The sequence below is a fragment of the Malus domestica genome, chromosome 11 (assembly GCF_042453785.1).
Source record: "Malus domestica chromosome 11, GDT2T_hap1".
Classification (NCBI taxonomy): domain Eukaryota; kingdom Viridiplantae; phylum Streptophyta; class Magnoliopsida; order Rosales; family Rosaceae; genus Malus; species Malus domestica.
Window position 1 is genome coordinate 653401 of NC_091671.1, and position 27013 is coordinate 680413.

General features: G+C 35.9%; 4 protein-coding genes and 1 non-coding gene across 7 annotated transcripts; 4 read left to right on the top strand and 1 right to left on the bottom strand.

Moving 5' to 3' along the window:
• Positions 1 to 10211: 10211 nt before the first annotated feature.
• LOC103447003 (transcription initiation factor TFIID subunit 7) lies at positions 10212 to 12924 on the bottom strand. Its single transcript, XM_070808019.1, has 6 exons — positions 12791 to 12924; positions 12552 to 12665; positions 11428 to 11561; positions 11220 to 11339; positions 11042 to 11113; positions 10212 to 10623 (listed from the first exon to the last, which is right to left on the bottom strand). Exons 2-6 carry the CDS (start codon positions 12661 to 12663, stop codon positions 10462 to 10464), a joined length of 600 nt encoding a protein of 199 aa, XP_070664120.1. The 5' UTR covers positions 12664 to 12665; positions 12791 to 12924; the 3' UTR covers positions 10212 to 10461.
• Positions 12925 to 13573: 649 nt separating this feature from the next.
• Positions 13574 to 17382, top strand: LOC103412646 (serine/arginine-rich SC35-like splicing factor SCL30A). Of its 2 annotated transcripts, none has more exons than XM_070807837.1 (6): positions 13574 to 13778; positions 14157 to 14344; positions 14515 to 14592; positions 15443 to 15607; positions 16138 to 16293; positions 16902 to 17382. In XM_070807837.1, exons 2-6 carry the CDS (start codon positions 14175 to 14177, stop codon positions 17122 to 17124), a joined length of 792 nt encoding a protein of 263 aa, XP_070663938.1. In that variant the 5' UTR covers positions 13574 to 13778; positions 14157 to 14174; the 3' UTR covers positions 17125 to 17382. The 2 variants fall into 2 exon arrangements, with proteins under 2 accessions (XP_070663938.1, XP_028943655.1); XM_029087822.2 differs by having other exon boundaries at positions 13584 to 13778; positions 14154 to 14344.
• A 1582-nt stretch (positions 17383 to 18964) lies between these two features.
• On the top strand, positions 18965 to 23223 carry LOC103412647 (glucan endo-1,3-beta-glucosidase 4-like). Of its 2 annotated transcripts, none has more exons than XM_070807901.1 (5): positions 18965 to 19102; positions 20088 to 20216; positions 20813 to 22060; positions 22633 to 22660; positions 22760 to 23223. In XM_070807901.1, the coding sequence occupies exons 2-5, from the start codon at positions 20150 to 20152 to the stop codon at positions 22899 to 22901; spliced, it is 1485 nt and encodes a 494-aa protein (XP_070664002.1). In that variant the 5' UTR covers positions 18965 to 19102; positions 20088 to 20149; the 3' UTR covers positions 22902 to 23223. The 2 variants fall into 2 exon arrangements, with proteins under 2 accessions (XP_070664002.1, XP_070664001.1); XM_070807900.1 differs by lacking the exon at positions 18965 to 19102 and adding an exon at positions 19293 to 19513.
• Positions 23224 to 23563: 340 nt separating this feature from the next.
• LOC139189241 (uncharacterized) lies at positions 23564 to 23986 on the top strand. The gene has a single exon (XM_070807794.1). The coding sequence runs from the start codon at positions 23564 to 23566 to the stop codon at positions 23984 to 23986; it is 423 nt and encodes a 140-aa protein (XP_070663895.1).
• Positions 23987 to 25400: 1414 nt separating this feature from the next.
• Positions 25401 to 25472, top strand: TRNAM-CAU (transfer RNA methionine (anticodon CAU)). Its single transcript has one exon. It is a non-coding gene; the product is annotated as a tRNA-Met (tRNA).
• The last annotated feature ends 1541 nt before the right edge of the window (positions 25473 to 27013 follow it).

Genomic DNA, 27013 nt, shown 5'->3' on the forward strand with positions numbered 1-27013 from the left:
AAGTTCATGAACTCAATACAAAAGTTCCGTATGAAAACTCTAAAAAATGTTGCTTTTAATGAGATGAAATTTAAATGTTCAGAAGATCTGCCCTTCCCAAGTCTCAACTACTTTGTAGTAGGAGGTCGATGCGATCGATGTAACCAAAAGACAAATAAAGGGTTTGATTATGGAAATGTTATTAATTATCAGCATTTCAAATCATTTTGTAGAGCATTGTTGTGTTTTTCATTCAAACATGGGAAAGAAAATGATTTCTCCTTTTCCACATACCAAACACAACCTTATAGTTTAGTACTGGCACTCTAAGTTGTTTCGTTTATGCACTCGCAATCCTCCTGCATAAGATCATATGGAATGGAAGTGTTAAGGTCAATATCCTATGTCCTCGTTTGGTTTTGAATGAGCACTAAATGAAAGTATACTGAAGTAAAAAATGGATGTCAACTTTTAATTTTTTTTTTTTAAATTGAAGTGTCATGTCTATTTCATCTTATAACTTTAAATCGAACAAGATTTGAAATCCAATTCATACAAACCACCAAATAAGGCAAATAATTGGGGTTTCACCATGGATCATCATAATCAATGGTAATATGAGACACACAATCAACAATATATTATATAAGATTTATGTTCTAACAAATCCATATGAGATCTTAGTGTATTTAAACGCAAACCGATATAGATTTTTTTCCTTCCTTCTGGATATGGAGGTTTTAAAATATATGTACCATTAGTTTGGCACATATATGTCTGATCTGTAAAATGAACATAAAATAGTCTTGTAGAACTCATTTTTTGTAATCGGCAACGTGTTTGTCAGAAAATGGAACCGCTTAACAAATCCTCGTCCTTAAATACTGCGCAGCTGTTTTTAGTTTAGTTTTGTACTTGTTTTCGAAACCCTAATAAGTCAAAAGTCACCCGCCCCAACCCAAAATACAGCCTTTATGATTTTGGTCCGGCTAAAACCCTAGCTATTAGCTAATTAAGATTAAATTATTGAAAAATCAAAGTGAATCAGACATAACATCGTCACCTCCAACTGTCATCACTTTCGGATCTCCATGCACATGAAAGGTGAAGGGTACTTTGCACCGTACAAGCTGTGGACTCGCCGACTACTGGTGCATCAGTACACGTGTTGGCTTGTTAGTCAACCACGATGTGCTGCCTGGTATGAGTGGTACATACATACCCAATACCCAGACAACTAAATCCCATGATAATCTGCTCCGGAAGATTTTTCAGTACGCGGAAAGCACACTATAGTACATTAAATACTATACAAGTGGACCGTGTTTCTATCATATTAAAAAATGTTCCGCTTTCTTGTGTTGTACATGTTTATTTTGTAGCTAATCAATGTTTATTTTCATTCTCCATCACTCGTTTTGTAAATTACACTCATACGTAGATCGATGTAGCTACCACATTTGCTATAGACTATACGCTCGTCCACATTATTTTCTTGTTAAGGATTGCAATAAATGATCACTTAGCTCACCTCATGTTAGGGATCTGAATAATATATACGGGACTGGTTTCTGTTCACACATGCATACATGTATATAAATTCCACAACTGAACTTTCATACAGCAACAAGTAGAGATATGTCATTTTTCCATGTGTAATGACTCAAAAATCTTAGAGGAAGTAATACTTAAGCCAAACCTACCCTACCCTAGATAATCACAAAGATGCCTAACAAATGCTTAAGTACATATATGTTTGTGGGTTAAAGCATTAGATTTAATTTGTAACACATTGCTATAGAATTATATACCAACAAAACTTTTGGGGTAAAATTTTACGATTGTCTTATTCGTCACACTGTAGAGGTATATATAACAGTTACGTATGAAGAAAAGTAAAGTAACCTAATACAATTAACTGAATCATAATAATTACAAAAAACTATAAAGAAAAGTAAATCAATTACATTGTCTCAACAATTAGGTATACAAGTAACTTCGCTTTGGAATTTTTTTCTTGCTAATAGAAAATCCCTATATAAGATTCAGCTGAATCTAGTGTCTCATAAGGAATTTGCCTTTTCTATTGGATTTGATAAAAAAAAAAAAAACAATCCTTGAATGAGTTATTGAACCCTAGGGAAAAACCAACAAATATTCACCGAGTATAAAGGAGGGGTGGAATACCGGAAAGAGAAAGTGTACCAAATAGAAAGCAGATTTTGTACTTGGTACATGTTTTCTTAAACCGCCCACAAGAACCATGTTCTGACTTTTATTTGGAGAATATCCAACAATAGCTTCCATCTCCTTCTTGATTAGTTATAAAGTTATAATTAGGTGTCCATGTAATTATGAGTTGAGATCTAATGAAAATGGTATATCTCCATTTCATACCAACCATAAAACTGTGTTCCTTTTCCTTTCAATGGAGTTGGGGTTACATAGGAAACTATGTGCATGGTGTCTAATTAACAAATAAAAGTCTTCCTATTTACTAATCCGATGAACAATAATATAACATCTTCCTACTTGCTATCCAAATAGCAATAATACATCCCTAATTAAGCTGAGGTGGTAAGTAACCGTCATAGACCATAACAACATAGCTGGAGAGCACGCGGTGCTATAAATATTATTTGCCAGCTGCTATATATACATATATATATATATATATATATATAGCCATATGCTGCATGCTACATGTACACATACATACATATTATATATACATACATATTATATATATATATATATATGAAGCTTTTTAAATAGTCAAATAGTTTCGGATTAAATTGAATTTTTGCAAAAATGATATATGAATCGAAACTTACAAAATAAAAATTTAGGATCGTTGAAGTTCGAGCCCAATACCTAAACCCCATTTTTTTTCCAAAAAATTGGAAATCACTTTGCATAAAAGGACATATATATTGCCAAGCTTTGACTGCTTAATTGTTTGTGCCCTTTCGACACTCCCAGTGAAATCTGAAGCTTCCATACTTTCAAAAGTCCCAAAGAAAAAAAAGAATAAAAGGACATATATATTGCCAAGCTTTGACTACTTAATTGTTTGTGCCCTTTCGGCACTCCCAGTGAAATCTAAAGCTCCCATACTTTCAAAAGTCCCAAAGAAACAAAGAATAAAAACGCGTTTCTAACTGAGTAGTATTTGACAGCACCGACATATTATATGTATTGCTGCATTAAAACATTATGGTGGTCTTACGTAGTAGTAGGAGTGCGGACCAAGTAAAAGTCAGCTCGACTTGTAAATTATTCTGCATCCGCTTTTCGATGATTAAAATTGATCGTATTATGTTGACGTTTGCTGGATTTGGCATTTTGAAATTTGGTGTGTCGTGGTTGATCCTGCCGGTCCAACCGGTCCAGAAGCGCACAGGCAAGTTTGACCTCAATACACATTACCGATTACTTACCACATATGACCGACCAAGAAAATATTCTCATCTCAATTTGCACATCATCATATATATATATATATATATATATATAGGGGTGTGTTATCCACACACCTCATTTTACTTCTCACACACCCCTTGATAATTTATGTCCGTTGATCTTCTTCAATTCATTCGATCCGACGGTCGAAAATTAAAAAATATGTGAGAAGTAAAATGGGATGTGTGGATATCACACCCATATATATATATAGCTTGAACTTATTAAAATTGGACGGTGACTAAAGCAAAATATGGATTAATTGACTTGGACCACTGACTGGAAATATATACAGTAGGATGTGATATTTAGATGATGTTATTAGTTCACTTACTATATTACAAGACACACATAATTATTCATTCTATATTATAAACGCGTAAATTAACAAGAGTTGGTGCTATTTAGACATCGATTTTTACTTCACACACAAACTTCTTAATTTAGCCGTTGAATTAAATGAATTAGAGAATCATTGATAAAAATTAACAAGAATATGTAGAAAGTAAAAATAAGTGTGAATAGAACAACATTAACAATATTATATTTTGAGCATAATTTTTCGTAGCACCGAACACAACACAGAAAGATATCTTATCCATCTACATATGGTAGTCGGTAAGGGTGTGGTGTCATGATCGTTGACATTGTTTCAACCTCTTCAATGCCATTCATGGGGACCCATCTGGTCTTGGTTAATTTTCAAGTGTTTCTATAATTTTCAAGGGTGTTTACCAAGAAACTAAGTTTCAGTGTCGGGGAAATTAGATTTAATCCCAATTCATATTCCAATCCACAAACACAATAACTTGTCAAGCAAGTCAGCACGTACCCATCAAAGAGCTTGTCAAAACCGCGACCAAGTCAGTTTTTGAAACATAAACCAAGTAAAAGAGTAACAAAAGGGTTCACTGAAAATTTTCAAACACATGTATACTCTAATGTCCTCAAAGGGATCATTAATTTTTTATTGTGCTCGGAACATGAGTGGTATACCATGTATCATTATATAAGTAGAGGGAAATTTTATTTTCAAGTTGTTAATTTTTTAACACAAGTATCTCATCACTTATATATAGTGTGTTCTACACTGAAAAATCTCTCCAAATGGACAACCATTGACAAGTATTAGCTTGTGATTAATGAGTGGTTAGATTATAAGTGAATTGGATTTGATCAGCTCAATATGTATAGGTTTTTGTTAGTAAGTTTGTTATAGCAGATCTAGTGCTCTCTAACTTGTTTTTCTCCGTAAGTTTCATTTGTAACTTTAAGATGTTCATTCTACATTCAATACACACAGATTTCACTCCTATTCTCTTCTTCGTCTTCTTTTAATTTATCAATTGCTGCAATGTAGTTAATAACAACTAGCTAGGAGAAAAACCCCTTTGTACTTATACATAATACATATAAAGTTTATCTACGTTGTAGTTTTTTAAATGCGGACATGGCATAAAAACAGGCTAAATAATAATTAATATCTTGTCAATATTATTTCATTAATATAAACTTACACATGTCAATATGTAGTTGCATATAGTTGTGGATAATATCGTCAATATTTTGTCCACCACTATAGTTAAACGTAACGTAAACTAAAAGAGCCAAATGAATTAGCAAATGACATTTCTAAAGAAAATTTCTGCTCAACTCTTAGAGATGCTATAAGCTATGCTCGACCCACCCTCTGTGTGTGTGTGTGTGTGTATTTGCTTGTCATATGCGTGGTGACAGTCTTACAGAGACCCCATAGCCACTTGCTTCCAAAGTTATCTTTATAAAACTTGATGATGCATGGCATTATATAGCTCAACCCTTCAAACAAGTTGTGTGTGTTGGTTGACATTGAATGCAGCTAGTGTTATATTGATAATATTGCAAATAGTCACCCAAGTTGATTTATTATATATATATAGCTTATGTTTGACTTCAATCTGATAGAGTTATTATATAAAGTGAACGGGGTTCATATAATTAATACTCCTCCACTTGAAGGGTTTTTTTTTTTTGGGAACCGAAGCGCTAGCGATAATCCATTAAACAAAGGCACAATTACAACCCGATTACAAGGGTGCCACTTAAAATTTTTAGATTCAATCTAATAATTGTCCACTTTTCTTTGACGATGGTCAGAATTGGATCTTAGGCCATCTTCGGCTAAAAATAACTCTGAATGACACGAAAATCATCTCCAACCAATGGCTAGGTCAAATAGCTTGTGGACCCATAGGGCCAAAACCCCCAAATTAGGCCAGCGGGCTAGCAATTTCCAGCAAGCCCAAAAATGTCAAGCTTGACATTTTGCCAGCCCTCCAGCGCCAGAATGTTAAGCTTGACATTTTGCTAGCCTTTCAGCTTAGAATGCCAACGACTACCTGGCGTCAACAGCTAGTTGACGTCATGTTGTCGTCAGGTTACCGTTGGAATTTGAAAATTTTTGGACGAATTTAAAAAAAAAAATCCTATAAATACCTAAGTCATTCCTACACCATTTCTCACATACTTTTCACTTTAGTGACACGTGTCACTCGAAATTCTATCCGAAAAATTATTGAGATTACATAAGGATAAGAAATCTGGAGAGTTACTCATGTTAGTGACACGTGTTACTCGAAATCATATCCAAAAAATTATTGAGATTATATAAAGATAAGAAATCCAGAGGATTATTCATTTGGTGACAAGTGGCACTCAAAATATGTCCGAAAACCTTATTTTAATATAGTATTTTAATTTAATTAACTATATTAATTCAATTAAAATAATAAATTATGTTTGGCCTATGACTCTTTGGCCCCCTTGGTTGGAGATGATTTTTTGTCAAAGGGCTATGTTTGGCCTATGGCCCTTTAGCCCCCTCAGTTGGAGATGGTATGACAATGTTCATTAAAATATAATTTATCGCATGGCTATAGGGTTAAAGGGAGCCTTTGGCCCTTCTTTCGGTTGGAGATGACCTTAGGGCTCAAGTTTTCTTTGATAGTCGTTGGACTGAATTTGTAGAGTTTTTGCATAATATAATATAAAACATGTTACATATATGTAATAGGTCAACCAACATTATCTGTCAAGTTTTTTGATACAAAGATATATTTACACTATGGTGGAATAAATTAGTTTCGACCTTACCATTAACAAGATTAGGACTTCAAAGCTTTCACTAACAAATGAAGGAAACTACCACTAAAATATTATCGGCAAAGTTATGCACTTAAAAGTTCACATATATAGCTAGCAATGTGCTCATGCAACTTGTTCTTCAATTATTACATGTGTATATTATATATATATACACACACACTATCAAAAGGATATAAGTTTATATAGATGTATATTTACATTATGGTATAATAAATTAGTTTTGAACTTACCATTCACGAAATTAGAACTTAAAACCTCTTATTGACAAATAAAAAATATTATCGTCAAAGTTATGCACTTAAAAGTTCACATATATAGCTAGCAATATGCTCATGCAATTGTTCTTCAATTGGTACATGTGTTTATTATATATATATATATATATTATCAAAAGGATATAAGTTTATATAGATGTATGCATGCGAGAGTAATCCCATCGCCAAGTGATCATTTGGCTTGTAATTGAAATTTCCATATGCTTATGTATGCGTTAGGGTACATTATAATTACGTAGTACCAAGGGCACACACCAAAAGCAATAAGTTGAAATAATTATAAATACTCATAATTATGCTTTTATGACGTATAAGTTCGATTTTAGCTGATAGAAAATAATTTAACTAATGAAAGAATATACTAACTAAGAACTTAAACGGAATCACACAGCAACTTAATTAGCAGAGAGCATGCATGCATGCGTTATGCGATAACACCAACAACTAAACAAAGCAACATGTTTAGTAGTTGAAAAATTGAACTAATTATAAATGCTAATGATGTCTTCTAATAATACTAGAAAAACATTGAAAACTATGGGAAGAACAAGAAGTTGAGGCAACGTACTCTGTTATTTCATAGTTGTACCTGCAGGCTGTATCAATCAGAATTGCACATGGTCATGATCTATGCCTAATCCCGTTTATAATTCGTTCATGTCTCTGAATTAGTTGGGGGAGATAAACTAAGGACACTACGAGTAAACATGGATTACATGATGATAGAAATTCATCACTTAAAAATGTAAATTCGTCACATTTGACTATATGTGACACATTTTCAGTGACACCGCATTTGTCACTTAATATTGTATGTGTACATAACAAATTAAGCATCACAAAACATAAAGGTCAGTGACCTATAATTTTGTCACCTATCAAACGTATAGGTGATGAATTTATCTTCACCCAATCTCAAAAACTGTTTCATTATTCAACTTAGTTGAAATTTGTAAATTATGGTTGGTGGGAAATCTTCTTTTGTATTTATTAATAATCACATGTATGAAAGAAAAAGAAAAAAAAAAAGACCATTAGCTAGGTTGTATCTAGGAGCAATTTTTATTTTCATTCTGAATAACTACTGTTTACGTTTTTAAACTTCTCTCAGATTCTTATTTGGTTGGCTTCATCATCGATTGTGCCTTGACATTATCGGTAAAATTACTTGATGTGCATCACTTGTTAGCCAATAAATTTTGTGCATCTCTGGTTATAAATCTGTTATATTTATCATTACTGACAGATCTATATTGTTCGTACTTGTTTCATGTGATAGCCATATACGTATGAGTTTAACTCTCTTTGTTGTGCCCTCAAATCAAAGAATTGATCACTTAAATAGGTGTACCATGTTGACACCTCTTGTAACTTCTTGTTCCTCAATAAAATTTTGTTATCGATCAGATACTTTTTAGGACGAGAATTATTGAACATAATGTCTTTACGACCGATCATTCAGAGATGCACAAAATTTGTACATAAAATTTTGTATATAGGTAATGTTAGGAATACTAAATTTATAGATAAAATTTTGTAAACTAAATGATATGAAAATTGATGATTAAATGGTTACTTAAATATTAATTAACGTGTTTATTTCTTATTGATTAACCAATATCTGTTTTGACTGTGCAGATGGTGTAGGAATTAAGAAAATATCTCTAATAGAAAATAAAGAAAAAACGATACCGTGTGGTTTGGGATATCAGATGATTCAGATTGCATGGCATGCTTGGAAGGAGTTTGGAGAAATTAATTAAAAGAATTGCATCCTCTCAAGCTAGCTCAGAGGATGTGGATGTGGTCAACACTTGCAGATCGATCTTACCTACTGAGCAAGCTGGCATGCTTCATAAATTAAACCACCAACCATGCATCGATCCCATTCCCATTCACACTGCATGGAGACGGAGATAATAAAACTCAAAAGTTTGAACAGTAATTAAAAAATACCGACTAATCACGTTAATATTATCGACCAATTGTATTATTTGATCACAAAAAATTTCTGTACAATTAGAAGTAGAACTATTTGATATAGATACTATAGTTTATCCTGTCAATTTCTCAATGTGAGACTTTTACAGTTTTCAACACTTTCAGCATGCATAGTAACCGGAAGATATATGTCTCACGAGCTTTACCAAATAATTTGTGTCATGCATTAACGCTCTTGATTAATTATATATTTACCTTCTCACTACCTAGGCTTATACTGTTATACAGTCTCATGTGATTATTCTAATCACCACCCCAAAAAGAAGAGGAGAAATCTTAATTAAAGGTAAATTACAGGATGTCTTATTTGTTTTATTTTCTATAGTTTGGTTTCGAGAAAAAAGTAGAGCATGACACATTGAAAGTTAGGAATTAATGAGCATTGTTTCTGCAAAGGAATCCGAAGTTTTATGTTAAAGTAGGGTACGAGATGAGGTACTACGGAAAATCAGATCTGCCAATGCAAAAGAAATTAATTAAAGTTGCTAATAACTAGGCTTGTGCTGTGCATATGGATCACATGGAAATAATGATAACCATGTCTAAGTCTTCATGACAAGCTGTATGATTTCCAGCAATTTGCTCAGAATACTAGCTGGCTCTGCAGTCCCTGCTCATGGAGAAGGTTTTGGGTGTGGCTACCGTTGGTTGGTGGTGGGCCATTCTATGTTGTGTGAGGGGGGTGGAACCGTGGAACATAAATGGAGCCGGATGAATATGACAAAATAAGAGGAGGGGGGTGGTGGGGGGTGGGGGATTTATGACCGAAGAATTCTTTATAAATTTTGTTCTTATTTTCGGAACACTACTCCTTGCTGGTAAGGAGTCATTGACGCATGTACGGATGTACCAAAGCGACTTCTTATAGAAACAAAAAGAAAAATTTATGTACGTGTCAAACTGTGAGGATGAAAAACATGAATTAGGGTTTTGAATGTGCAGATCTAATTACTATTGCATAAATATAAAGGAAAACTAATGAAAATGGCTTGAAAACTTTGAGTTTTAATGATAAGGACAAAACAAAGGGTGAAGTAAATAGTACTAGGATTGACTTTTTAGTGTAAAAATATGATTTTTTTTAAAATGAACGGTACTGATAGGTTTTAGTTGAAGTTCCATAAATATAATTCTCATCCATTGGAAATTATTGCATATGGCCTGCCTTTTAAATGTAATGTCATCCAAACATGAACAGCACAGCGCAGCACAAATGTCCAGCCCCAAAATGCAACTGGCGCACATATAATTGCTCCCGTTATTGTTTCCTCTTTTTCCTTAGTAGTTAAGGTTTTCATCTTCTAACCCATTGTGTCTCGAATTTGAATCCTCCCCCACCCCTCATTGTAGTTTAGAGTAGGAATATCGATTGTATTCAAATGATAAACACAATCTATTGACAAAGTTGTACAAATACAAAGTTGTGGACAAGTTGTCCATTGCATAAAATACAAACCCTACAAATTACAAAAGCATTTCTTCTTTAAGATTTTCCAAGTGACAAAACCACTATGATAAGCATCCCTGTAATCTCGGGTATGTTTTCAGCAACCGCATCAAGCAGACTGAAGGGAAAAACATATCCGCAGGAGGCGTTGGGTTAAATTGAATCGTCGGATTCATCAGAGTCACTTCTATCGGGATCTCCAGCATTTGTAGCTGCCTCTGGAACATCAGGTTGTGATACAGGTTCTTCAACAGGCTTTTTACTTGCATTACGAGCATTTCCGTCTCCATCCTTTTCTTGCTCAGCTGCTTCAACATGTGAGCCTACTCAATTAAGGATAAGTAAAACAGACCATGCAGACTGCACATATGATACATATCTACTAATCTAGTGTGTCGCAACAAGACAACATGGTCAAATCCACCATTCAAGAAATTTCTCCATTGACAATCCAAACGTGTCACATGCTTTGACATAACAATCTCAAATTGTAAGCTAACAAACATGATAATTTTAAAAGAAGTATCATCGGAAAAAGGAAAAGAGGAAACATGTTCAACAGAGCAGTAAAACGCATGTCAGCAATTTAAGTAGCCTCAAACATCAGAAAATGGCATTCAATCAGGCCTAAGAATAGCAGTGGGGATCCTATTTCTCACTTGACAGAAGAATTCTATATTGCCTTTTGCACAAACCGATAACAAGAAAGTAATGAAACATAATATGTGAGGATATCAATATTATCAGCTGGTCCGCTTGTACTAATATTCAGTAGATCTTCCTCAACACGCCGGACAAGCTCAGGCTGGAAAAATGCAATAATATTGCAATCAGTAAAAGCATCCAGGTATGAAAGGACATCGCAATAAGATAAAGCTTAAAAAAAATCCAATGTAAAGAGGCTAAGATACATTGAGATCAGGTTCCCTGCGAAACCTTCGCTTTCGAGCATCCCTCATTGGAGGGGTGAGACCATGCCTGTACTCTACTGTATCTGGAGCTGGATCACTCGGATCTCTAACCATAATCATCTGTTAAAACCGCAAACGTTTGGATAAATCCTTTAGAAATCAAGCACTGTTATATTTAGCTGATTAAATAGTGATATACAAGGCACACCTGACCAATGTCTGCAGTCTTAATTAACACGCTATCATCATATGTTTTGAAGGACTCCACAACACAAGGAAGATCAAACAGTGATGCAGGGAAATGGTCATTGCCAACGACAAATGTGCCAGTCCTGCCATCCTCTGCAAGATATTTCAAGTTTACAAGTGAAACATTTGGTGAAACAAGGAAAAAAATACAAGTATTAAACAAATATACTAGAATTCATCGTTGTTACTTGTTCATCACTAGTTGACTAGTTGTGCCATGTCCATAAAATATACTAGAAATGAAAGTTGATCAGGAAACTGATTTAAAAAAAATAGCTAAAGTCAAAAGTAGGCAAAGATTGAATATGGGCAGGTTCCTGAATGTGGAGAATGAATTTGACTTATTTATTTAAATTTTTCTTTCCACACATGCCTAAATTCTATAACTGCAAAAAGCCTTGAACAAATCTCACATATCTGCTCGAACTAAACTCAAAAGGTGCACGATACCCAGCATGAATCTGCATTACACTAACAGTTCACGAGTTTGGAGAAAAGATTAATACAAACCAGGCATCACACAAATCACGACCAAGAATCACATCCAACAAGACAATGCATAACATCAATATCACACATACCAAATGGCTGTCAAATGCCACCATCAAAACTACAACGTAACTAAAGCTTCAAACCGACAAAGAATACTTTTGACAAACCTAGGGCTTGATTGGAACTGCTCCTGAAAGAGCTAAAGCGCTTCCTAACTTAGAAGTGTTTGTGGGTCGTAGAATCATTTTCTGGGGAAAGCAAGTGCATTAAGAACTTGGAATAAAATTTTTGACTTTCTTTTTAGCCGACCCCACTTAGTGGGAAAAGGCTTTGTTGTTGTTGTTTATAATAAAAGCGCTTGTGAGCAAAAGTGCTTCTTACCCCTCAAATCAAACCCCCAATACAATCGCTAATGAAGCCGCTCAATAACAAACATCTTAATCCTTAAATACTGATTAATTACATAACAATTGGCCCTAATTCATATCAACTGGCCCTCGTTAACAAAACGCATTCAATACAACAGATTAATTTACAACTAATTGATACCAAAACGCAATTCAATCCAGCAAAAGGGAGTTTCTTTCTGACCTTCGAAAGACAAATCCAACGACTTGTCGTCAGTAGAAGCGTTGTCGCCCAGAAGGCGGTCCAGTCGCTCTGCAACAGAAGGTGGGACTCTGAGCACGAACTGCTCCTCCATCACTGCCACAAAACGGCACCGGATCAGCATGAATCACAAGCACAAAAACAGAAACAAAACCCTAGATGCGAAGTAAACGACAATGAATTCAGAAATTCAATCACAAGTTCGGTGCCTGAGAGATTACCTGAGAGAAAATCAATGTCAGAAGGAAAGAAATGGGACTGCTCTGCTCCCGGCTCACGTATGATCAATAAAGAGGAAGGAGATTATGAAACGGAGAATTTGAGAATGGTATTTTTGGAATAAAATTATTTAAGAAGAACCGGTAAAATACTAAAATATAAGGGCCCGTTTATAAAAATAAAAAACAAGAATTGTGATTTTGATTCGTATTACATTACTTAATTTGTTAAATATTTTTGTTATTTTGTATTACAGTTTTGTGATATTTTGTTTTATTTGTATGTGAGATGTCTTATCTTCGATTCTCGTCAAAAGCAAATTTAAATTATATTATTACTAGTTTATTGTTTTGTGAGTCTTAATCTACTCTCCTACTCCTAATGTGGGTAATATTGTGATTTCAATATGTTGAACTAAAATAATAAAAATCACTCTTATATTGTAATCATTCTGACCATTGTTTGATTCTTATACCACTAGCATCACACTTAATTTTTCGACTCGTTATGAAAAGCCTTAAAATTGAACTAAAAAATTGGAAATTTTTTTAAATTGAAGTTTTCAAGTAAAATTTTAAGACTGGAATATCATTTGATTTTCCCATGGGAATGGGATCATATCATCGATAACAAAATAACATAATTATATAGGAGGACGTGACTCTTGAGTTCAATTTTGAGACACAAAAACGGAATGTACAAAAACAAAAAAAAGAGGTGTGGACGGAGAATTGTAAATGAAGGGTATTGTTGGGATAAAAGCTACAAAAGAAAACGGGGAACATGATAAAGCACGCGCGGCTTGGGTTTCGTAAATTTGTTACCCCCAGACACTTTTATATAAACGACTACGGATAACATCTTCTGCAAACGTATCACCTATATCGACGCCGTGCCTGGGCGTTTTCAGAACCGAAGCAAGACCAGAGCACCGCGGTCGAGTTCGAGTTCCTCTACCACAATCCATCCTCTCCGATTCTCCGCCTTCAGGTCTCTCTCGCTCTCTCGTTCGTTCAATACTTTTACACATTGTTAGGGTTAGGGTTCGGGAGTTTATGTCTGTTAGGGTTTATGTAATCGCAAGGAGTTTTGTCAAATTGGTAACTTTTCTCCCAAGTATATGGTTCTAATTCGTGATTAATGCAGCCAATTTCAGTTTCGATTTCAGTTTTTGAAGAAAAGATCTAAGTAAAAATTGGGGCTTTTTTCTTGGAATTGTTGTTCTTGTAGTAATTTTTTATGCATAGCCGGGCTCGAAAGTTTGGATGTTTTTGCCTGAAAATTTTATTTCTTGATAGTAGGACTTATAGATTAGTGGAGAACCTTTTTCTTTGGTGTTTCTAATGAATTTTTGAAAAATTTCAGAAGGTTTCTGACAGTTATATAATGAGGGGACGGAGTTACAGTCCATCACCACCTCCACCACCCCCAAGGGGAGGATATGGTAGGAGGGGACAACGAAGTCCTAGCCCCAGGGGTCGCTATAGCGGTGGTCGCGGTAGTGGTAGAGATCTTCCTACAAGCCTTCTAGTTCGTAACCTTCGCCATGATTGCAGGTTTGTTGTGGTTAACCCATATGTCATCTCTTTTTTCGTCGAATGGTCAAATTGCATTGCAAATTTTGCGTAAGGGAGTGTGTTGGCTGTTTTAAAGGGGAAAGCATGAAAAAGGCAAGTCATTTGAATTTATGAATTAATGAGCTGTCATTTTATGTGTTTTATCACAGGCCAGAAGATCTCCGCAGGCCATTTGGGCAATTTGGCGTGCTTAAGGACATCTACCTGCCGAAGGATTACTATACTGGGTGAGCATATCAGAGTAACATTGGTCGAATGTCTTGTTGAGATAATAATTTTGTTTTTCTGCATAAGTTAAACTATTTGTTTTGTGTACAGTGTACGTATATTTCACCTTATGATTAGAAATTTTATAGTTATCTGCTTGCTTATTTTTCATGATTTCTGAAACTATGGCACGATTTGGCAAGCTTTTGCAGCACTGGTTTAGCAAATTTAGATTAAGTTTAGATATATGTAGATGTAATCTCTACGGTTGAACTTCTCTTGTACGTGCTTGCTATGATGGCTTTTTGCATGCTTCTGTGCCCACATTTTATTTTAAAGAAAATCATAGCTTTTGAGAACATGTTCAATGCTATTTTCATTATTTTCTAAAGGAATCAATTCAATATTGGACTACCTAGCAGACCTGCTCTGCTCCTTTTAGATACTGTCCTTAAGACGGGGGCTTCTTTTACGTGATCTTTTCTAATTGCTACCATTGGTTGGGTGTGTTAATTAAAGTTTGTGAGGTTTAACAGTGAAATTAAAGTTTTGAAGACAAGAATCAAGTAATTAGAGTTCTTTTGAAGATGATGTTAGTGGTAGTGAAGATTTGAAGGAAGTTGGATTTGAGTACATTGTGAAGATGTTCCAAGTCTTGAAGAATTTCAACTCATCTTAAAACTGACACTTGCAAGGTCAGCAGCCAAGTGCTTGCTTCTTTATAGTGACCGTCCATATTTTGGCGATTATTTTGACAAATTTATTAGGAAAGGTTTAGGGTCTGTTTAAGTATTTGCATAATTTTGCTTTTCAGTATAACTCCTTTTGTGACTATTGTTGTTTTTCTTCTCTTTCCATCTATTTTCACAGGGAGCCTCGTGGCTTTGGTTTTGTCCAGTTTGTTGAACCTGCTGATGCTGAAGAGGCTAAATATCAAATGGATGGTCAGCTTCTTCTTGGTCGGGAGGTAACTGTTGTATTTGCAGAGGAGAACAGGAAGAAGCCATCTGATATGAGGCATAGGGAGCGTTCAAGGTACAAACCTGCCTATTGCTTTTTTTCATATTGCTTGTTAGGTTGCTGTTTAATTCGATTAATATATCTTCTGGATGTCTATTTGCATGTTCTTTTCCTTCAAAATTTTGTGTAATCATCTCATGTGGTTGTGAACTTGTTAAAAGAACATAGAAGTCACTGGTACATTCCTTGTCGATGTATATTAACATATACCAAAGTCTTTCAACAAGAAAAAAACCAAGGGATTGCCAATCTGTGTATATCAATTTAGGAAGTGTAAAAAATGCCCATATTCATTCTCAATAATGGAAATGATAGAGATCATGCATTAGAATATACATATTATATTGATAATCATATGTAAAATTTGAATTAGTCATTCTAGTAATTTTGCTTGCAACGGTTCTGCTATCTTGTTTGATTCAGCACACATTGTGCAAGGTGAATTGAGATGGTATTTGATAATGTATAATTGAGAAACTGGTATGATACTTTTTCTGCTTCTGAGTTGCATCATCATCTAACTTTTCAAATATTTTCTCTCTTAGCTCCAGGACTACTAGTCGATATCGTGATCGAAGACGGTCTCCTCCTCGCTATTCTCGCTCTCCACGATATTCCCGTTCTCCACCTCCACGCCGTGCAAGATCTCGATCTCACAGCCGTGGTTATTACTCTCCTCCAAAACGAAGGGATTATTCCAGGTAGTAGTTCTGTTTCTTCTCAGCTGTGTCTTCTTTCCGGTAAAGCAATTTCATGTTGGTTGTGGAAACTACTTACTCATGTTATGCAACCTGCTGTTTGTCATTCCTAGAGTCCAAATAAGATGCATTAGACTTTTGAGATAGATATATATTTTTCGGTTTTAGACTTTTGAGAGGTCGCACTTGGTGCGATGGCAAGTGCCTTCGCCCATGAGCGGTAGGTCTCGGGTTCGAGACTTGGGAGCAGCCTCTTCATAAATGGGGGTAAGGCTAGCCGACATTCACCTCTCCCAGACCCTGCGTAAAGCGGGAGCCTTGTGCACTGGGTACGACCTTTAGGGTTATGGCTAGTATTCTATTGTCCGGCGGTGATTTTAAAAAATAAAGGGTTCCCGTGGAATCATTCATACCGATATTGATTGCTTGTAGTATTTCCTCCAGACGTTTGATAAAAAATGCTGCTTTAACATTTTTATATGGTAGACCTCTTGTATCTGAATCCCTTTCATATTGTATGTGTATTTACTTAGATGCTTCTGTCTAGCGGTTCCCTGTATTTATTCTGATGTGTGGTTCCTTGCGCTTCCTGCCGCTTCTGTTTTTTTAAGATCTGTCTCACCCCAAGAGAGAAGGTACAGCAGGGAGAAGTCGTTTTCTCGATCTCCTCCACCATATGAGGGGTCAAGGAGCCGTAGTCAGAGCCCAGTTAGGGGTCCAAGCCGGAGCAGAAGCAGAAGCCATAGTCCAAGGCGGAACATAAGAAGAAGCCGAAGCCCTATCAATGAAGGTCACCCGAGGGCACCAATTGGAGACAGATCTCCTAGTCCATGAAAAGTGAAAAGATAAATTGCTCTCTTTAAGTTAGCGGAAAGTGACTTGTTATGCCATCTGTTGTTGGAGTTCGTATAGTATTTTGGTCTGTGCGATGTTGACGCTACTGTTTGATGGGGTGACTATGGTAGTCTCTCGGATTAAGATATGTAGCTATGGTAGTCTTTCGGATTAAGATATGTAGGTTTATGCTTTTATTTGAATGACATGTATGACAGAATTTTGAACTCAAATCTTATTTGTCTCGGCTTCTTTTTATTTGCCTTGAGTTTCTGGTTATCGTCAAGCTTGCGATTCTGTTCCATTAAATTCTGTTGGTCCTGCTAAGTTTCAGTCTCTATTGAGAGCCAATCTCCCGTGGCATCTCTCTTTTCGTGCGAGAGAGAGGTGCAACCAGGAATAGCTGAGAATCTCCACATCCTGCGTTTCTCATTCAGGCTTGGTGTAATAGGAAGATGATCCTCTCCGAAATTACTTTGTGGGGGGATTTTAGGAATCTTCACATTTTAACGGTTGATCATACATTTTGTAGTCAGTTTTTGACAGGTATTATTTGTCTTTAATTTTAAATAAAAAAAGTTAAAATGATTTATGATCGCACGATGCACGATAAATGGTTAAGACGTGAGAATTCCACAACTTGGATCCGGATGGGACCCAAATCCGGTGTAATGTCTTGTCAGTCAGCACAGAAATTGTTCAAAATAAAGCAGACAACTTTTTGACGATTGGGATCTCAATCCATTGTCGCGTATTAGTTATGTCTAATTTTGAAGTGATGTGACTGTATTTTCAACTTTATTTTTACAATCGTCTGCCTTTCGTTTTTAAAAATGCTTGAGAGGTCATGTTTTAAGATAATAGTTTGTTGATCATATGAAGTAATCAGATTAAATCACACAACATATTAGTCATAATTAGTTATCAAACCCAAGAATCGAATTGACACCTCTCAGCCATAATTGTAGTGCTAATGACATTATAAATCGGATTAGAATTCTTTCCCCTCATCTTTCCATTCCCTTTCATCCTATCCTCTCACATTTTCTTATTTTATCTTTCTTTTGTTATAAAAAATTAATATAAAATGTTGACGTGACTTAACCATGACCGTTCAAATAAAAGAGAAGTGAAGGGAGGGGAAAAAAGAGGAACCTGAATTATCTGCCCTCCCCATCTCATACCCTTCTCATTCCTCTCTTATTTCTGTGGTCACGGTTAAGCCACGTTAATATTTTATATTCTCATTGCTTTTTGTCTTATTATTTATATAAAAAAATCAATATAAAATATTGATATGACTTAACCGTGACCACAAAAATATAAAAGGATGAGATGAAAGAGGGCAGACAATTCAAGTCTAAAAAAAAAAGGAAGAGAATCCTACTCCTTATAAATCTGGTAAAAGGGCATTGAATTTTAAGTTCAAAACTGTTCATCTCCTTTGTGTCTATCTTGTGCTTGGGCCACAGCCGCGTACATTTGCCTTTTGACAAAAAAACACCATTCATTTTCACGCGGCTAATCTGATGACTTTTCATCACCTTTTTCTTTCTTTCAACCTGAGAAAAATGGCTTTTGGAGGGAAAACCGAATAAAATCATCAATACATTAAATAACGGGAATTGTTATTAGCACTTTAAAATTTTCATTATACACCTCAAACTTTCTATATTAGGAAAGAAAAATACATTTATAAATAGTGTAGAATAAAATTTTTGAAATACTAATAACATTTCTCTAAATAATTAATAAGAAGAAGATGGCAACGATCCCTATGACTCTGAAAAAGAGAATATTTCCCTTCTATGCGAAAAAGTAAATCAAAATAAAAATAGAAAAAGAAACAAAATGCAGAAAAAGACAAACCAATGAAGAAACAAAGCAACCAGAGTTTCCAAGACTTGGCTTCAGTTGAGTTCTCACTTCTCACTCTCTCCATTAGCTGCTCATTTGCTACTCAAGCTTCCGTTTACAGGTCCTCTCTCTCTCCCTACAACCTTCCTCTTCCTATTATTTTTTGATATTATTATAATTGTTTTTTATTTGCAAATGAATAATGCTAATATGATTGGACTGGTGGGGGCAAATTTTGTCGGAAATTATCGTGCTTGTTTTGTTCCTGGGATGTAAATTGTAATAAAGGTTTTATTGTTTCGTGAATGTAGGGTTTCTGTAGGGTCTGGATACTAGAAATGTGGGTTTAGTGCTCTTCTGGCTTCCACATTTGAGGGAGTTACTTTTTTAACTTTAAGCAAATGAACAATCTTTCTTAGATCCTTGGTTCTAGGCGCTTCGGTTTCTTGTGTGCCTTACTGTTTTTCTTAGCTGGTTTGAATCGTTGGAAGTAAACTTTGTGGCTGCTTTGCAGCTGGGGAAGTTGAATCGGGTACTGCTTTTCTGGTCATTTTTCTTTGAATTTCAGTTTCTGGGTTCTTTTTGTTTGTGTTGTTTGTGGTCGAGTTGCTTCTGCTATGGTTTTTTCATGGTTTTCTGCATCTGTGTTCTCTGGCTAGCCATTTCTCGTGCCGTGTTCGCACGAAAAATCGAAGCTTGTTTAGTTTTGTGTGGAATTTAGTTTGCTCAAGCTGAGAGCTTGAGATTACAAGTTTTGGTTTGGATTTCGTTTATGTTGCTCATTTACTTCCCTATTGTCTGTCAGTTGTTGACAATAAAAGTATATCATGTCTAAATTGGAATGTTCGGTTTTAATTTTCTGGTTTTAGGGATGCGATTTAGCGTCTAGCATTTTATCTTCGAAATTGAATTCGCTACTGATGAGCCAATGTTGTTGTGAGTTGTGCTTACGAAGGCAATCTGTTCCACTCATTTTTGTAATTCACTTTTCATCCGCACATTACAGACTACGAAGGTCTTTGATACCCAAAGCTTTAGCTGAATTTTGGCTTTGTTTGTCATGATCTGGATCTCATTGCATTTTGTATATGGTTCATTTTTTGCAGCTTAGGACTTACGAGCTAACCGCAAGACACTGGAGGTGTAATTTGAAGTTTTATTAGCACGAATGATGCGTGAAAAATGGATTGGAGGCGTGCTTCTCCTTCTAGTTGGCATGTTTACTGATGTACAAGGTAACATACTAACCTTGTTCTGTTTTCTGTTGATTCCAGTTTTATATAGTATAACTTCGAGCTCCCATCTGCTTGGAATTCCTCGTCGTGAGGTTTTGGTCTGTTATCGACTTCTTCAATATTTCATTGCCTACATCATGTTTATGTTACTACTCTTAAGCGCTGTATCATTTACAGTGTTGATTTGCATTCCAAAGTACATCCTTATCTTGGCTTATGATAAGTGAGTATAATAAGAAACAAATTTTTATTGCCCTTGTTATAATTGGAAAGCATACATCTACATAGTATTTCACTCATACTTGCAAAGAATGTCGTTTTCCCTTTACCTTCTCTGATTTGGTAATACGTATTTCTGCTTGTAAAATGTTATTTTCCAGGCCTGCCTTGATCTGTAGGCTTTTCTGTTGTAGGTATATGCGGTCGTAGGAAATTTTAGAGTATGTCCACATGATATTATATATTTTCAGGATTTTTGATATGTTAATGCTTTACTTTAAGGGAAGCGCACCATTTGGAATTTTGAGATACCTATGTTCCATGTTGTAGTCTTATCACTCTAACAAGTTACTGAAATCACAATTTCAAATTGATAGGTGCATTCATAGGGATAAACATTGGGACCGATGTTTCGGACCTTCCATCTGAGACAGATACAGTTGCACTCCTTAAAGCCCATCAAATTACACATGTGCGCCTCTACAATGCTGATGCTCACATACTGAAAGCCCTTTCAAACAGTGGAATTGAAGTAATGGTAGGTATCACAAATGAGGAAGTCCTAAGTGTTGGAGAGTCTTCATCAGCAGCAGCTGCCTGGATTAACAAAAATGTTGCAGCTTATTTGCCCTCAACCAATATTACCGCCATTGCTGTTGGCAGTGAGGTCATTACCTCAATCCCTCATGCTGCGCCAGTTTTGGTCGATGCTATGAACTACCTTCATAAAGCCTTAGTTGCTTCAAACCTAAATTTTCAGGTCAAAGTTTCAACTCCACAATCCATGGATATAATCCCAAAGCCTTTCCCCCCGTCCACTGCCACCTTTAATTACTCATGGGGACACACCATTTACCAAATCCTTCAGTTTATTAAAAACACGAATTCCTATTACATGCTAAATGCGTATCCTTATTATGGTTACACCAATGGGGATGGAATTTTCCCGCTTGATTATGCTCTTTTCCGACCACTTCCCTCTGTCAAGCAGATTGTTGACCCGAACACTGTTTTCCACTATAACAGCATGTTTGATGCTATGGTGGACGCCACCTATTATTCTATAGAGGATTTCAATTTCTCTGGGATCTCTGTTGTTGTCACCGAGACTGGTTGGCCATGGTTTGGCGGATCCAAAGAGCCCGATGCCAACACAGGAAATGCTCAGACCTACACCAATAATTTGATTCGACGAGTTTTAAATGATTCAGGTCCACCCAGCCAGCCAAAGTTGCCCATCAACACGTACATTTACGAGTTGTTCAACGAAGACAAGAGGCCAGGGCCAGTGTCAGAGAAAAACTGGGGTGTGCTGTATACGAATGGGTCTGCTGTGTATCCTTTAAGTTTGAGTGATTCCAGTCAAATTACTGGGAATTCTTCAGGGGTTTTCTGCACGGCGAAAGCTAATGCAGATCCAGATAAGTTGCAGGATGGCATAAACTGGGCTTGTGGGCAAGGTGGGGCTAACTGCACTCCCATTCAACGAGGGCAGCGGTGTTATCTCCCCGATACTATTGTAAATCATGCTTCATATGCTTATAATGACTATTATCAAAAGATGAAAAGTGCTGGCGGAACATGTGACTTTGATGACACCGCCATAATATCTACTGTTGATCCAAGTAAGTTTCTGTCAACATCTTGTTATCCCTCGACTATTGAGTATGTTTGGAATCTGGATGCAGTAAGCACTGTTTTTGTGATAGTTTTAAAGACAAGTTTTCTGAAGAAAAAGAAATGTAGTTTGAATTGCCTTTCATTAAGCTACGCTGTTTTATCAGTTGGAAACAGGCCTAACTGCAATGTCGACAATCGTTATTTTTTGTTTCTCTTTTTGTTGCAATGAAGCTCATGCTTCTTATATTGGTTTTCCGGTTAAACAAAACAATAGTTTAGTGGCTTGCAGAACCTTTCCGAGAAAAGTAAGCTTGTAGCAAATGCAGCTTTAACTAGTTTCTACGGTGTGGTTTTTAAATTAGCGCTACTCTTGCATCTGAACATGAAAAATGGTTTCATGTTTCTGATTGTAATATTGACTATTGAGGTCTGCTTGTCAACCTAGAAGTTTTTTCGTTTTTGTTTCTTTTCATGGTTACTTTGTACATTTCTGCTACCTCTACAGTTAAGCATATTCCTTCCATTGATTTTCTCTTTATCCTCCTAATATTCGTTTTGTTGGGGCATTCGTTCACAGGCTATGGCGCGTGTAAATTTTCCGGAAGGTGAGTATCTCACCCTCTTCCAGATATTCGTAATTATAACTTTAGAACTTGTATGATAAATTATGAGTTTGGCTCTAAACTTGCCCTATTATGATACAGTTCTAATTCAAGCAAATTTACGGGACTTACACCAGCGTCAGTTGCACCTTCAACCGCTGTTGGAGGCTGGAGTTCGAATCGACAAGTTTCCAATCTTCAATATCTCATTCCGGCAGCATTTCTCGCATTGCTATTGCTTTGACTTGAGGTTCCATCCAGTTTACTTTTACCGTGGAGCGTAGTTATAGAACCACATTCGAGATATCAAAATGATTGAAGAAGACCCGGGAGGCGTATGACAGCACAAGCTTGGTGACACAATTGGAAATGTCCGCACGTTGTTTCATTAATTTGGCTTATGTTTCCAACTTCTGAGGTTGTCTCCTTCACCTCTGCAAATTCTCGGGAGTTTTGTGTAGTTCGTTTTGCAGGCATTTCTGATGTAGTGGTTAGACCTTGATTTTTTCGGACCAACTTAACTAGAACTTCATTTGTACCTTATCAATGAAAAACTAATTCTATCCTCCCCGCAACCAATTTTTCATTGTTTGCACATATAACATAATCCGTATTGAAGTAAAGCTGGGTATAGCTAAGTTGGCTCGGGATCAGTAAGAAACTGGTTACCAATTCACTATTTTTGAGCTTTGAAATTAAGATCTTTCACTTACAAGCAAGGAATTAAATATCGATATTATCGGCGAAATATCACCGATAATATCGTTTTTTTGACCCGGCGATATTTTTTTTAGTAAAAATAAAATATCTTTAAAATATCGCGATATTACTGATATTATCGCGATATTCGTCGTCGTCGCCGCCGCCGGGAGGTGAGAAAGGGATCCAGAAACCAGATCGAAGAAGATGGATCCAGAAACCAGATCGAAGAAGAAGGATCCAGAAACCAGATCGAAGAAGAAGGATCCAGATCGAGGGAGAGACGAAGACGGAGAGACCGAGGGAGAGACGGAGACGGAGAGACCTAGGCAGAGATGGAGACGGAGAGACCGAGGGAGAGACGGAGACGGAGAGACCGAGGCAGAGACGGAGACGGAGAGACCGAGGCAGAGACAGAGACGTAGAGACGGAGATGGCGATGAGGTGGTGTCGCCGTTGATGTGGTGTGGAAGTGAGGGTGTGGGTTGTTCACGGGGAGAAGGAGAGAGTGCAGAGATGCAGAGAGTGCAGAGAGTGCAGAGAGGGCGAAGAGGGAGAATGAGGGTTGTTCACGGGGAGAAGGAGAGAGTGCAGAGAGTGCAGAGAGCGATGAGGAGGTGTTGCCGTTGAAGTGGTGTGGAAGTGAGGGTGTGGCGTGTGGGTTGGTTCACGGGGAGAAGGAGAGAGTGCAGAGAGTGCAGAGAGTGCAAAGAGAGAGCACGGTAGAGATGAGAGAGTGAGGGAAAAGAGAGATCTGAGAGAAAAGAGAGACGGGGACACAAAAGCAAGGTGGGCCCCCTGGGCACACCTATTAAGATCTAAAAATAATTTTAAAAGCAAGATAAACTCAAACTTAGTGAAAATACAATTTAAATTGGGGTGGGTGTAACAATCTACCCCTCTTAAAAGAATTTCGTCTCCGAAATTTAAAATCACTTACTAAACTGAAATACTAGAAAATAGGAAGAAGAATATATGTATAAAGAGAAATCAAGTCCAAATAATTACATCATATTAAAATTTGATTAATTTTTTTTCAGTTACATATATTCTATATGATAAATTTCTATTTTAAATCAAGTCCAAATAATTACATCATATTAAAATTTGATTATTTTTTTTTCAGTTACATATATTCTATATGATAAATTTCTATTTTAAATCAAGTCCAAATAATTACATCATATTAAAATTTGATTATTTTTTTTTCAGTTACATATATTATATATGATAAATTTCTATTTTAAATCAAGTCCAAATAATTACATCATACTAAAATTTGATTAATTTCTTTTCAAGTATCTACTTTTGAACTACTCACCACGTTCACTCTATGTGATACTAAGTCACTCATATATCTTACCATACAATGTATAAAGTGTAAAATATTGTACTAATTCATTATATATAAATGATTATGGTGTGTTTAAACTTATTTCATTAATTACTACATATTTTTTACACTTACAATGTTTGCCAGCTCGCTATATAATCAACTTAAATCAGTTAAATCCATCATGCAATGCATTTCCTTCCAATTTTTTTGTGATAAACTAATAGATAATTGACTAAATAAACATCCTGCAAAGTTTCAATAAAAATTTCCAAGTTTTTCTTACAATTTCCGTGGTTTCCATGTAATTTTTATCGATATCGATATTATCCCGATATTTCCATCGATATTTCCGTGTTTTCGGACTACCGATATTTCCGATATTACCGATATTTTCTTCCTTGCTTACAAGTGACTTCTTAATAGTAGTTTAGAGCTTTAAATTCGTATGTTGAATAAAAAAAGGAAAACATTACCCATACATATGAATGAATTTATTGTATATATTGATAGTGGGTGATAGTTGAGTTACTTATTTAAATTCGTGTCGTTTGAACAATATTTGTTTTCTGTCATATTCTATATTGTACAAATTTGAAATTTTGCTATCCTGTTGTACCTCAAGTTGGTAGTTTTGGGTGGTTGATGAGTTTGAGTTCAACTCTACAGTAGATGGAATATGTAGGTCATTTCGGCCTCCACCATCAACAAATCAGAGTGGCGCAGCGGAAGCGTGGTGGGCCCATAACCCACAGGTCCCAGGATCGAAACCTGGCTCTGATATAATGTTTTTTTACTTTTTTATTTTTTATTTTTGCTGTTTTCTCCTCTTTCAACTCGTAAACTGATTTCAGTGATTTGTGCTGCAACATGATTTGTTTCAGACTTCTGCCAAGGTCATTTTATCTGTATTAGGTTTCGAGCGTGCGCGTCAAGCAAGCTTATTCGTTTTTCAACTCATTATATTGATCATGGATTTGGAGTTGATTGAGTTTTATTTCGACTGCGGCAAAGGGGTTTCCATTGGCATGTCTGGCGTGATGGGTAGGCAGGTGAGGGTCGTCTTTGAGGTTTCGGAGGCTTTGTGCGAAATTCATAAAAGGGGCCCTCCTTATAAGACATTTAAAAAAAAAAATTGAACAACGTATTGATGTTAAAAAACAATATCGAAATAAACTTTAAAACTAACTGACCATCTGTTTCTAAATATTATTAAATGTAAGGAAAGGTACAAAATAACCATAGTACTAATAACTAAAGAAAAAAAAAATCATTATAGATGAGAAATACCCAAATCTTCAAATTGCGAGTCAATATACTTAAATTAGTAAATATCTTATTTTGATCGAAGTTTACATCACTCTGATCAGTTGAATTGTCATCATGATTTGGAAGTTTCTCTTTAATTTCATAAATTTATAAATTAGGGTTTAATAATTTATGGGAAATATAACAATATGACAAGGGAATTACACTGGGAGTTTGGGACACTCACACTGGCACACGTTCTGGTGCTCTGCGCTGAATTGTTTGCCTTTGTAGTGACGGTAGTCTGGTGTGAAAAGAAGAAAAATGGAACGCAGCGATGAGATTTTGGCATGAGAGAAGTAGTCTATTTTTGAATTGTTTGTCTCGGTCAATGGGTTTTCCACTTTAATTGATTAATTTGCCCCTCGTTAATTATTATTTTATATATTTTCGTATAGGTTGTAGGTAATTCTACTAGTAGTCTGATGGCTTTTAGCCTTTTAGGTAGTAGTTTGACTATGATGGCTTTTAGGTGGTAGTCTGATGGTTTTTGGCCCATCAGATTTTTATATGTATATATTTTGATTTGATTAGTATTTCTATATAATATTATTTTATATATATTATTATACTCAATAAAAAATATTTTTCGGGACCCCCAAAATTTTGGGACCTTGTGCCATGGAACTAGTCGCACTCCCCCAACGTCGGCTCTGTAGCAGGTCATGTAGAATTTTTCCTCAAAGATAACTGAGCACATCCTAATTGCTGCATCCCTTGGTTTGTGATTTTGTTGCACGATTACTGAGGTCTATTTTTTTTGTGTATTGTTAAAGTTGAATGCGTGGGAACCCATTAGTTCTTCATTTATCGTGTATCTGGAGAAGGCCGTTTTTCTGCTCTTTTATGGTTTTGAGTAGTCTTACAGTACTGATATGGTTTATAATTTGAACGGAGTTGATTAAACTATACAATGGGTGTGATTTTGACCGGCTTTTCGGTTCATGTTTGTCAGGTAAGCCGCTAATAACTATGTAGATTGAGTGACTAACCTCTGGCAATAGCTAGCTTTGACA